This window comes from Takifugu rubripes, chromosome 2, assembly GCF_901000725.2.
Source record: "Takifugu rubripes chromosome 2, fTakRub1.2, whole genome shotgun sequence".
NCBI classification, from domain to species: domain Eukaryota; kingdom Metazoa; phylum Chordata; class Actinopteri; order Tetraodontiformes; family Tetraodontidae; genus Takifugu; species Takifugu rubripes.
In genome coordinates this window covers 5,252,029-5,264,266 of record NC_042286.1, presented here as the reverse complement: position 1 = coordinate 5,264,266, position 12,238 = coordinate 5,252,029, and the positions used below count along the sequence as shown (strand labels likewise).

Below are 12,238 nucleotides of genomic sequence, written 5' to 3'. Positions count from 1 at the left end.
TGTTCACTTCAGTCACTGTGAATCATGACTCACTAATTTCCTGTCCTCTATCTGTGCTTGGTCTTTACTGCTCTTTCTGGTTCTGTATTTTATTGTGTACAAAAGCGTTTGCTTATTTTATCTGATTTTATTTGCAATGTTTGTTTTGTACTTTGTCAATGCTGGTCGGAACTGTAAATGAGGCTAACCTCAGTCCACTCACAAGTTACAATAAAGTTGATGAAGGAACAAATGAATGCAGCCCAAAAACACATTCATGTTCATATTAGTGGATATGATCAATATACAAGCTGAAATCATCTCTTCTGAGTGTCTTAATTGATATTTAAACTGTGATATGATTGTCTGAGTTTTTTCATTTTCACCTGATAAAATAACAGAAAAACTAAAGACAACTGTGGAGTAAAGATGGTTGATGATCAGATTTTCTCATCAATAATCACAACAAACACAGAGATGTTGGCTGAAATGATTGAAATGTTTATTTTGTGACATTAAATTCACATCTGTAGACAGAAAATGAGTGAGGTGAGTTAGAGAAATGTCCAGATGAAAGCAGAGTCACGCTCATGCAGGAATATGTGAGCAGAAAAGACGTGTCGCTCCATCAAGATGTTGAGGACAGAAGCAGCACGGTTTCCAGACAGGAAGTGTTGCTGAACCTCTAGACTGAGCAGCTGTGAGGGTCCAGGGTTTGAGTGACAGAGCTCTGTCCACTCAGACTGGCCTCACAGGCCACTGAGTCCACCTTCTTCCACTGGTCTGCAGGGAGGTTCAGGGTGCTGCTCCAGCTGAAGCGGCCGTCACTCCCCAGGACCTCCAGGCTGTGTGAGGCCGGTGTGGTGCTGCTGCCGCCCCCCACCTTCCAGCTCAGCTTCCACTGTGAGGGGGAGCCCCCGCTGGCCAGACACACCAGTGTGGCACTGCCCTGCTGCAGCTCCTCTGGGGAGGGGGGGAGGACGGTCAGGGTGGGACGCACCACACCCGCTGGAGGAGAGACCAGAAAGACGTGAAGGTTTGGACACCATCAAATCTGACTGAGCCGTTAGCTGGTGATGACTGAGGACATTTTGACATGTTTGGACAATGTTGGACAGCGTGACGATTTTCTTCTCGTTAACTTCTTTATATACAGTCGAGAGTTTAACGTGACACAGGTGAAACACTGGTGAGAACACACTTCACATCTGTGGCATCTGTCTGTTTCACTTCCTTTTCACCACAGGGAAAATAAATGAAGCGTCCACGCAAAGAAAAGTTGCATTTACGGATAAAATCTAATAAAATCAGTTTTTACATTGTTAAACAGTCGGAATGTTGAAAATGACCAAATAATAATGAGATTAAACTACTCAAGGAAGGTTTTGAGCAATGAAAGTTGAGTCTAATTAACTACAAATGTTACATGTCCACAGAAAATTTAAAACAATTAACATAAAAATTGAGAAGCCAGTTATTTATTTTCAGTTCATAAAGAAACAATTTAATATAATCTTTAATTAATGATGATGTTTATAAAGTTGTGACTCAGATGGAATCAAATAATAACAATTAAAACGAGACAAATGCAAAAGTCTCCTTTAAAATTGATAAAAACGTAAAAGTGAAAAAGATTCAAATAAAAATCTGTTACTTACAGTCAACGATGAGTTTGGTTCCTCCACCAAACGTGAACCACAGTGATACAAACTCATCAAGTGGTCGTACAAAAACCTCCTGCACTGTCAACAAGCAGCTACCCACTGAAAATTCACATCTTTTTCTCTCAAAAATGGATTATTACCAGCTGATTTAATGCACCAACATTTTCAATAGATTCAAACTGAAATTTCTCTTTGAATTTGAATGATTTGATCACTTTTACACATCAGTCTCTTTACAGGATCAAAACTGATGTGGATCAGTTACAATATTCTCATTCTACATTTTAATTTATGCTTTAAGAAAATGCAATTTCAAGTTATTTAAAATGAATAACATTTTACAAAGTCAGCTCCAAAAGTTTCCAAGAAATATTCTTTTTAAAGCTAAAACTGCTGAATCCAGTTTAAAAATGCAAACATTCTCACATCAGCATCTGTTGTTGATGCTCAGCTGTATTTGTCAAATCTTTTCTTCAGTTCCATGAAGAAGAAAGTTGCTTTTAATCCAAGCTGTGTTTGTGTTGATTTTGTCTGCTCGTGCCTTCAGTGTGTTGAGAGCAGAGACGTCATTTCCATAGAGAGGAGGCTTTGCATCATCAGCTGATCTGAGAAGGTTTATAGTGGTGTTAGTTCAACACTGCAGGACTCAGATCTGTCAGTCAACACAGCAGAAAGCACAAGCAGCATGACTCTCATCACCATCCTCATCTGGACGCTGACCTGCTGCTCTTTTACAGGTTTGTTCCCTCACAACCTCAAAGATGTCCTTGTGTCTTTTCTCTCCTCTCTTTCTGCTGATAAATGATGTGTTTTTGTCTGCAGGATGCAGCGGTCAGGTGACTGTGACTCAGCCTGCAGTGATCACATCTACTCCAGGATCCACTGTCGCTCTCACCTGTAAAACAAACCCTGCTGTTTACAGCAGCTGTTATAATGGACAATCATATGGTGATTGTATGTCCTGGTATCAGCAGAAACCTGGACAGCCTCCACAGCTGCTAGTAAAACACATAATAAATCATTCAGGAACAGCAGCTCGGTTTAGTGGCAGTGGCAGCAGCACCGACTTTACTTTGACCATCAGTGGAGTTCAGACTCAAGATGAAGCAGTTTATTACTGTCTGGGTGCACCTGGTGATGGAACGTTGACACAGTGATTTAGAGCCGTACAAAAACCTCCCTCAGTGTGACTGAAGTGAAAACAGCAGCTGCAGCTGCAGACGATGAAGAGTCACCAGCAGAACTGGTTCAGTCAACACCAGAGTCACCAAGTACAAACCAGATTCATTTAAACACAAGTCAAATCAAGTTTAAAAGCTTTAAAATAACCATGAAAAATACACAAATACTCAGTTTAACCATTATCCATTTTAAAATTTATCACTCACACAGGATTATTAGTAATAATTAACCATTAAATCAGGAATTACATTTACTCAAGTGCTGCTTCTTTGTGCAGATTTGATGAATTTTGCTTCATTTATTCTGAATATTTATGATACTGTTATTTAACAAATGATGCAGAGAACATCTAATCAGCATCAACTCAAACTCGTTCCATTTTAAATCCGTATCACTCTGGTTTTAGGCCACATCACAGTTTTCTCACCACCGCCAGTTTAATCATCATCAATATTCTAACTATCCTGGATGAGAGAAGTTATTTTACCTCCATATTCATGAACCTCTCTCAGGCTTTTGACTCAGTAGATCACTCAGTCATCCTTGAAATGTTCAACAACACTGGTTTTGGTTTTTGTCCTCTTCATAATTTCTAAAAATAATATATTTTCAATGCATAACTGCTCATCTCATTTATACGCACATGATACAGTCTCATACTGTATCACAAGCTCCTCTGAAATAACCATAAAATCCTCCTCAAACAGCATTTATGCATCTTAAAAACTGCCCCGAGCTTGCAGTTATTATTTTTTTCCTTGGTGAAGATTCAGATTGCAAGAATGAAACAACCTGTCCAGTGTCAGAACCTACGGTGGCTGTCAGCGGACAAAACTGATTTACTTTGTCCAGTCACGTCCAGCCAGGGCACCTGCAGGTCCCATCAGGAGGAATCTTCATCAACATTCATGAAAAACAGTTTTACTGCTAAGTGACCTAGAATGCTGTGGTGTTCATACACTATAGAAGCATGTTTTTATGTTTTATTTGATTTCTGATGATGTATAATAGAAAATAGACACTGGACCTTTATTGAACAGTCTAGTTTTTAAAAGGTTTCTGTTTCTCACTGTTTTTGTTGCATTATTTGCAAAATATATTAGATATTTTTCTCTCTCACATTTTGTTGGTTTTTCCTTTAATTTGCATTTTTACAGTGAGAATCATCTGATTTTTGTCTGTGGAGAAACTGGAGGCATTTCCCTGTTGCGTTTGTGTCTTCTGACTGGGGTTTTTCCAGCTGGTTTTGGACTGTGCTGCGGTCCAGTATTGAGCAGTGGAAACGGCCACATCGGTGTCTTGGTCCCTCAACCAAATGTCCTGTTTCCTGACCTGAGTCACACCTCTGCCCTCTGCCCTTGAGCACGCCACACCTGAAGCCACACCTCTGCCACCACGATGTTTCCTTCCCAGATGGAACACAGTCTTTCACTGCTGCTGTGTTTGATGCCATCAGAACAGGAACACGGTGCCAGATGGTCTGCTGAATGTGTTCATGGCCCTAAACACGCGTATAAGCCTGAAATAATGTAAATTATTCTGATTAAACCTGGATCTGAAGAGCTTTTGTCGAGATCACTGAATTACTGGGGAGTCTGGGGAGCTTCTGGGACAGTTTAAGTCATTCACAGAAACAATAACACCAAACTGCTGAAGAATCCACCTCCCATGTAAAGATAAACAGGCAGTGCAGTCTCAGTCTGGGAACACAAGAGGGAAGCATCTTTACGTGGTAGAAGCACCTCAACCCTCAGGCAGCCACAACAGCTCACAAGGAGACTGGAAATACAGGCGGAAACATTCAGGAAATGAGAGAGCAGGCAGATGTTCTGCAGAAGAATGCAGTGCAGACGTGAGGTTCTGGAGGAGCAGATCCATTAATAGAAGAGAATCTGATTTTCATGGACCAAGAAAACCACAATACTAATTACTAATATTGACACATTTCTTTTTTATTATTAATACAGATGTAGATGTTCTTATACAGTTTGTGAGGTAAATAATTAAAGATTCTGATGACATTTAGAAGATTTCTGTCAGATATTTAACTATTCAGGTTTTATATTTCATCAGATGAAAATATATTTAAAAATTTAATGGTATAATTTAATTTAAAATGGAGAAAAAAACAAGAAAAATGAAGAAAATGTTAAGTGTCTCCTCATGTGTGACTGTGTTTCACTAGAACAGGTGAGTTTCTGTCTTCTGCAGAACATTTGCATGTTTTTCTGCATGGTTGCTCCTCAGAGTTTAAAGTTCTGATGTCACAGAGAGTCTGAACTCTTTTCACGCTCTCACACTGAAAACTTCAGCATCACCATGTTGTCAATAATTCTGACTGTCATCTTTCTGAGTCAGGGTGAGACTTTTCAACATTGTTTGATTTCATCCTCTTCTTCTTTCCAAGGAGGCTGAAATCATTTCATTTTTACATCATAACTGCTCCTCCAGGCTCTTTTCAGCTGCTCTTTTTAACATTTGTTGTTGTTTGTCATTTCAGAATCTTCTGCCAACAAATTTCTGACTCAGGCTGAGAAATTCAAGTCTGTTAGTGTTGGAGGGTCTGTGACCATCAGCGCCACAGGAAGCTCAAATATTGGCGATGATCTCAGCTGGTACCTTCAGAAACCTGGACAGGCTCCTAAACTTCTGATATATAAAGTATCAAGTCTCAACACAGGAACGCCGTCTCGATTCAGTGGCAGCAGATCTGGTTCTCAGTACACTCTAACCATCACTGGTGTTCAGGCTGAAGATGCTGGAGATTATTACTGTCTGGGTGCACACAGCGTAGGTTTGACACAGTGATTTAGAGCCGTACAAAAACCTCCCTCAGTGTGACTGAAGTGAAAACAGCAGCTGCAGCTGCAGACGATGAAGAGTCACCAGCAGAACTGGTTCAGTCAACACCAGAGTCAGCAAGTACAAACCAGAGTCATTTAAACACAAGTCAAGTCAGTTTAAAAGCTTTAAAATAACCATGAAAAATACAGAAATACTCAGTTTAACCATTAATAGAGGAATGATATATTACAAGTTACAACTGATACAAAATTATTAGTAATAATTAACCATTAAATCAGTAATTACATTTACTCAAGTGCTGCTTCTATGTGCAGATTTGATGAACTTTGCTTCATTTATTCTGAATATTTATGATATGAAACAAATAATGCAGAGAACATCTAATCAGCATCAACTCAAACTCGTTCCATTTTAAATCCGTATCACTCTGGTTTTAGGCCACATCACAGCTTTCTCACCACCACCAGTTTGATGATCAATAATATTCTAACTATCCTGGATGAGAGAAGTTATTTTACCTCCATATTCATGAACCAGGCTTTTGACTCAGTAGATCACTCATTCATCCTTGAAATGTTCAACAACACTGGTTTCTCTCTCACCCATATTAAACTGGAACTGGAATGCAGACACAGACAAACCGGATGATTTAACGGTTTTATTTCCCACAAAACAGTAACAATAAGGTGAAGCTGCTGCTGACTGGAACTGGAGACAGACGAAACATGGGCAAGTGAGGGAAAGCTGGCAAACAAAAGCTCATACTTCAAATGTTTTCACAGAAATGGAGCCAAGTGGGCCCTAGAATGATCGGGGGATGACTGGAGAAAGGAGGCAGTCTTTAAAGGTGCAGATCTAATCCACCGATAAGAGCAGCAGGTGAGGAAGAAGGTGCTTCGGCCAAAAGTAGATCCCCCTGGGAACAGGGCAAGAACAGAAACAACACATGCAGGTCAACTACAACCAAATAAACTGAATCATGGTAACCCATCACTAGGGAGGTGCCTCAAGGTTCAATTTTTGGCCCTGTCCTCTTCACTGTTTGTATAAGATTTTCTTTTATCGCAACCTCGCCTTAAATCCACCCTGCATGCATAAAAACACTAAATAGATGTTTTTCTCAAGTGCTAGCAGAACATGCTCTCCTCACATTTCCACTGTGGTATGATAATTTCCATGGCTACCTCCACTTCCTGTCTTGAACCACCAGATGCTCTTCACCATTCTGCCCTTAGATTTATCACTGGAGCCCCTCTTCCACACGTCACTGTCCTGTATCTGTCTCGGCAGGGTGGACCTCCCCAGCTCAAAGATGTGACTTCCACCTGGATTTATTCATTTATGCGGCCCTCACTGGCAAACCTCCAAACTACATCTCTCCATTAATTGTTCAGTCCACTAGCGCTTTTAGTGTCCACTGAATGAACTGGCTACAACAGAAAATTCCCAAAATCCGAACTGAGCAGGGGAGTTCTGCTGTCTCTGGTTATGCCCCCGTACATCAGGTAACTCTCAAGCTCAACTCAGGTGTTCACATCAGTCACTGTGAATCATGACTCACTAATTTCCTGTCCTCGATCTGTGCTTGGTCTTTACTGCTCTTTCTGGTTCTGTATTTTATTGTGTACAAAAGCGTTTGCTTATTTTATCTGATTTTATTTGCAATGTTTGTTTTGTACTTTGTCAATGCTGGTCGGAACTGGAAATGAGGCTAACCTCAGTCCACTCACAAGTTACAATAAAGTTGATGAAGGAACAAATGAATGCAGCCCAAAAACACATTCATATTCATATTAGTGGATATCATCAATATACAAGCTGAAATCATCTCTTCTGAGTGTCTTAATTGATATTTAAAGTGTGATATGATTGTCTGAGTTTTTTCATTTTGACCTGATAAAATAACAGAAAAACTAAAGACAACTGTGGAGTAAAGATGGTTGATGATCAGATTTCCTCATCAATAATCACAACAAACACAGAGATGTTGGCTGAAATGATTGAAATGTTTATTTTGTGACATTAAATTCACATCTGTGGACAGAAAATGAGTGAGGTGAGTTAGAGAAATGTCCAGATGAAAGCAGAGTCACGCTCATGCAGGAATATGTGAGCAGAAAAGATGTGTCGCTCCATCAAGATGTTGAGGACAGAAGCAGCACGGTTTCCAGACAGGAAGTGTTGCTGAACCTCTAGACTGAGCAGCTGTGAGGGTCCAGGGTTTGAGTGACAGCGCTCTGTCCACTCAGACTGGCCTCACAGGTCACTGAGTCCACCTTCTTCCACTGGTCTGCAGGGAGGTTCAGGGTGCTGCTCCAGCTGAAGCGGCCGTCACTCCCCAGGACCTCCAGGCTGTGTGAGGCCGATGTGGTGCTGCTGCCCCCCACCTTCCAGCTCAGCTTCCACTGTGAGGGGGAGCCCCCGCTGGCCAGACACACCAGTGTGGCACTGCCCTGCTGCAGCTCCTCTGGGGAGGGGGGGGAGGACGGTCAGGGTGGGACGCACCACACCCGCTGGAGGAGAGACCAGAAAGACGTGAAGGTTTGGACACCATCAAATCTGACTGAGCCGTTAGCTGGTGATGACTGAGGACATTTTGACATGTTTGGACAATGTGTGACGATTTTCTTCTCTTTAACTTCTTTATATACAGTCGAGAGTTTAACGTGACACAGGTGAAACACTGGTGAGAACACACTTCACATCTGTGGCATCTGTCTGTTTCACTTCCTTTTCACCACAGAGAAAATAAATGAAGCGTCCACGCAAAGAAAAGTTGCATTTACGGATAAAATCTAATAAAATCAGTTTTTACATTGTTAAACAGTCAGAATGTTGAAAATGACGAAACAATAATGAGATTAAACTACTCAAGGAAGGTTTTGAGCAATGAAAGTTGAGTCTAATTAACTACAAATGTTAGATGTCCACAGAAAATTTAAAACAATTAACATTAAAATTGAGAAGCCAGTTATTTATTTTCAGTTTATAAAGAAACAATTTAATATAATCTTTAATTAATGATGATGTTTATAAAGTTGTGACTCAGATGGTATCAAATAATAACAATTAAAAAGAGACAAATGCAAAAGTCTCCTTCAAAATTGCTAAAAGTGTAAAAGTGAAAAAGATTCAAATAAAAATCTGTTACTTACAGTCAACGATGAGTTTGGTCCCTCCACCAAACGTCCACCACAGTGATACAAACTCATCAAGTGGTCGTACAAAAACCTCCTGCACTGTCAACAAGCAGCTACCCACTGAAAATTCACATCTTTTTCTCTCAAAAATGGATTATTACCAGCTGATTTAATGCACCAACATTTTCAATAGATTTAAAGTGAAATTTCTCTTTGCATTTGAACGATTTGATCACTTTTACACATCAGTCTCTTTACATGATCAAAACTGATGTGGATCAGTTACAATATTCTCATTCTACATTTTAATTTATGCTTTAAGAAAATGCAATTTCAAGTCATTTCAAATGAATAACATTTTACAAAGTCAGCTCCAATAGTTTCCAAGAAATTGTCTTTTTAAATCTAAAACTGCTGAATCCAGTTTAAAAATGCAAACATTCTCACATCAGCATCTGTTGTTGATGCTCAGCTGTATTTGTCAAATCTTTTCTTCAGTTCCATGAAGAAGAAAGTTGCTTTTAATCCAAGCTGTGTTTGTGTTGATTTTGTCTGCTCGTGCCTTCAGTGTGTTGAGAGCAGAGACATCATTTCCATAGAGAGGAGGCTTTGCATCATCAGCTGATCTGAGAAGGTTTATAGTGGTGTTAGTTCAACACTGCAGGACTCAGATCTGTCAGTCAACACAGCAGAAAGCACAAGCAGCATGACTCTCATCACCATCCTCATCTGGACGCTGACCTGCTGCTCTTTTACAGGTTTGTTCCCTCACAACCTCAAAGATGTCCTTGTGTCTTTTCTCTCCTCTCTTTCTGCTGATAAATGATGTGTTTTTGTCTGCAGGATGCAGCGGTCAGGTGACTGTGACTCAGCCTGCAGTGATCACATCTACTCCAGGATCCACTGTCGCTCTCACCTGTAAAACAAATCCTGCTGTTGGCAGCTGTCATAATGGACAATCAAATAGTGAGTGTATGTTCTGGTTTCAACAGAAACCTGGACAGCCTCCACAGCTGCTAGTAAGACATGTCAGAATAAATCATTCAGGAACAGCAGCTCGGTTTAGTGGCAGTGGCAGCAGCACCGACTTCACTTTGACCATCAGTGGAGTTCAGACTCAAGATGAAGCAGTTTATTACTGTCAGAGTTATCACAGTGGCCCAGTGTTGACACAGTGATTTAGAGTGGAACAAAAACCTCCCTCAGTCAGAGAGCAGAGACACTGAGATGTTCCAGCAGCTGCTGAAGAGGAAGAGACTCTGACACAGACCAGTGAACACACAACTGACAGAAACATCACTGACAACTACTTTAATCACACAAACTGGCTCAAACACTGTTTGATTGGATTATCAAAAGAATCCTGACAAGTTTGTTTGTGCAGCCAAATTCATAAACAATCATATTCCAAGTGTGAAGATCCCATCAAAACAATCGAACCAGCTCAAAATGACAACATGAACAAGTTTCTCTGTGTCTTCTCCAGGCAGAGAACCCTTAAATCTGCCAGTGTTCTTTAGGTGGTAACAGGCTGAGATAGAAGCTGCATCAAGTCAAGGGGAGCTCTGATCTTTGACCTTTCATTCTTGAGGCCAAATACAATCATTTCTGTTCTTCAGCATTGAGCTGGAGAAAGTTTTAACACTAACTCACTAACTGAGGTGTTAAATACACTTACTGGGAGCAACTAAGGGACTGTAGCCACATCATGACTTTAAATATAAAGTTGTGTGTCATCTGCATGAAAACAGTAACAAATGTGATTTCCTAATAGCTGAGCAAGATGCAGCTTGAAGACAGTGAAGAGGCCCGAGAATGGATCCCTGAGGAACCCCACATGTGATCTTTGTTCACTCTGACTTCTAGTGACCAACTGAGACAAAGTGTCCCTGTGTTGGAAGTAAGATTTGAACCAATTGAGTCCAGAACCAGTACATCCCAGCCACTTTTTCCAGCTGTGTCAAATGTAGCACTGAGGTCCAGCAAAACCAGGACAGCAGTTTTAGATGCATCACTCTTGACATCTATGTCGGTCAAGGCTTTAAAAGGTGCAGCCTCAGTGCTGTGGTCTGGGGGAAATCCAGACTGAAAATATATTTTAAAAATGTTTTTAAGCATGAAGGAGTGGATCAGTTGAAAAACAGCTCTTTCATTGATCTTTCCCAGGAATGGAAGGGTTGTTATGGGCCTGTTGCTGCATCAAAGTCTCTTATTTTGTCCCTGACTGAGCCTTACTCTGATAATGTAGTTCCTGAAACAATGCTAGACAATTGGAGGCAGTTCCCATGAACTATAGTGATCCATTGTCCATGTGCAAAGATATTGACATTTCAGTTCCAGAGGAACAAGCGAAGGTACCTGAGCCCACTACAAGGGATCAACTCTTCTTTATTCTCTGTTATAGATTTCATGCTGGTCCAATTACAGCATCTAAACTATAAACTGCATGTTGCACTGATCCAAAACAACCAGAGTGAGTCAGAGTCAAACATTTCTCATCAACAGCCAGAACCTGCTGATGTAATCATGAGAAATTTGCATGTTTATAAATGAACAAAATTAATCTCATGAAAAAGTCCAAATACACCACCCAGGTTCCTTTATGAAGTGTGACATTCATCGGTGCTTCTCCTGATATCCTTGTTTCTTGTGACTGTTGTGGACTCAGTGACAATGAAGATAAAATAGCAAGTTTCTGGCACACGTGACTGATCACATCATGTTATTCTAACAGATGGAACCCAAGCTGAGTCAGCATTTTCATAAGGAACCCAATGAGAAACAAAGCAGATTTGAGCCTAAAACAGCAATAATCAGACATTTTTGATGACATTAATGCAGTGGAGTCAAAGCTCCATGTTTGTGTCTCTGACAGCAGGTCAGAATATAAACTCGTTAATGAGAAATAACTAATGAAAGAAAGTAGAAAATTAAAGCAACAGTAGTCAGAAAATTAACTTCATAAAAGCTTTTATTCAACTCCCAGTGGAAAAAGTGTGACTCCTCCTCATGCGTGTCTGTGTTTCACTAGAACAGGTGAGTTTCTGTCTTCTGCAGAACATTTGCATGTTTTTCTGCATGGTTGCTCCTCAGAGTTTAAAGTTCTGATGTCACAGAGAGTCTGAACTCTTTTCACGCTCTCACACTGAAAACTTCAGCATCACCATGTTGTCAATAATTCTGACTGTCATCTTTCTGAGTCAGGGTGAGACTTTCCAACATTGTTTGATTTCATCCTCTTCTTCTTTCCAAGGAGGCTGAAATCATTTCATTTTTACATCATAACTGCTCCTCCAGGCTCTTTTCAACTGCTCTTTTTAACATTTGTTGTTTGTCATTTCAGAATCTTCTGCCAACAACTTTCTGACTCAGGCTGATAAATTCAAGTCTGTTAGTGTTGGAGGGTCTGTGACCATCAGCGCCACAGGAAGCTCAAATATTGGCAGCTATCTCAGCTGGTACCTTCAG

At 40.4% G+C, this 12,238-nt stretch overlaps 1 gene segment (V, D, J or C); it reads right to left on the bottom strand.

Moving 5' to 3' along the window:
* Positions 1-455: 455 nt before the first annotated feature.
* Positions 456-1,776, bottom strand: LOC115248067 (Ig lambda-3 chain C region-like; the record flags this gene model as incomplete). The annotated part of the segment is given in 2 exon segments: positions 456-987; positions 1,638-1,776. Coding segments are annotated over 2 exon segments (462 nt in total), but the record flags the coding sequence as incomplete, so codon positions are not given.
* Between the last annotated feature and the right edge of the window lie 10,462 nt (positions 1,777-12,238).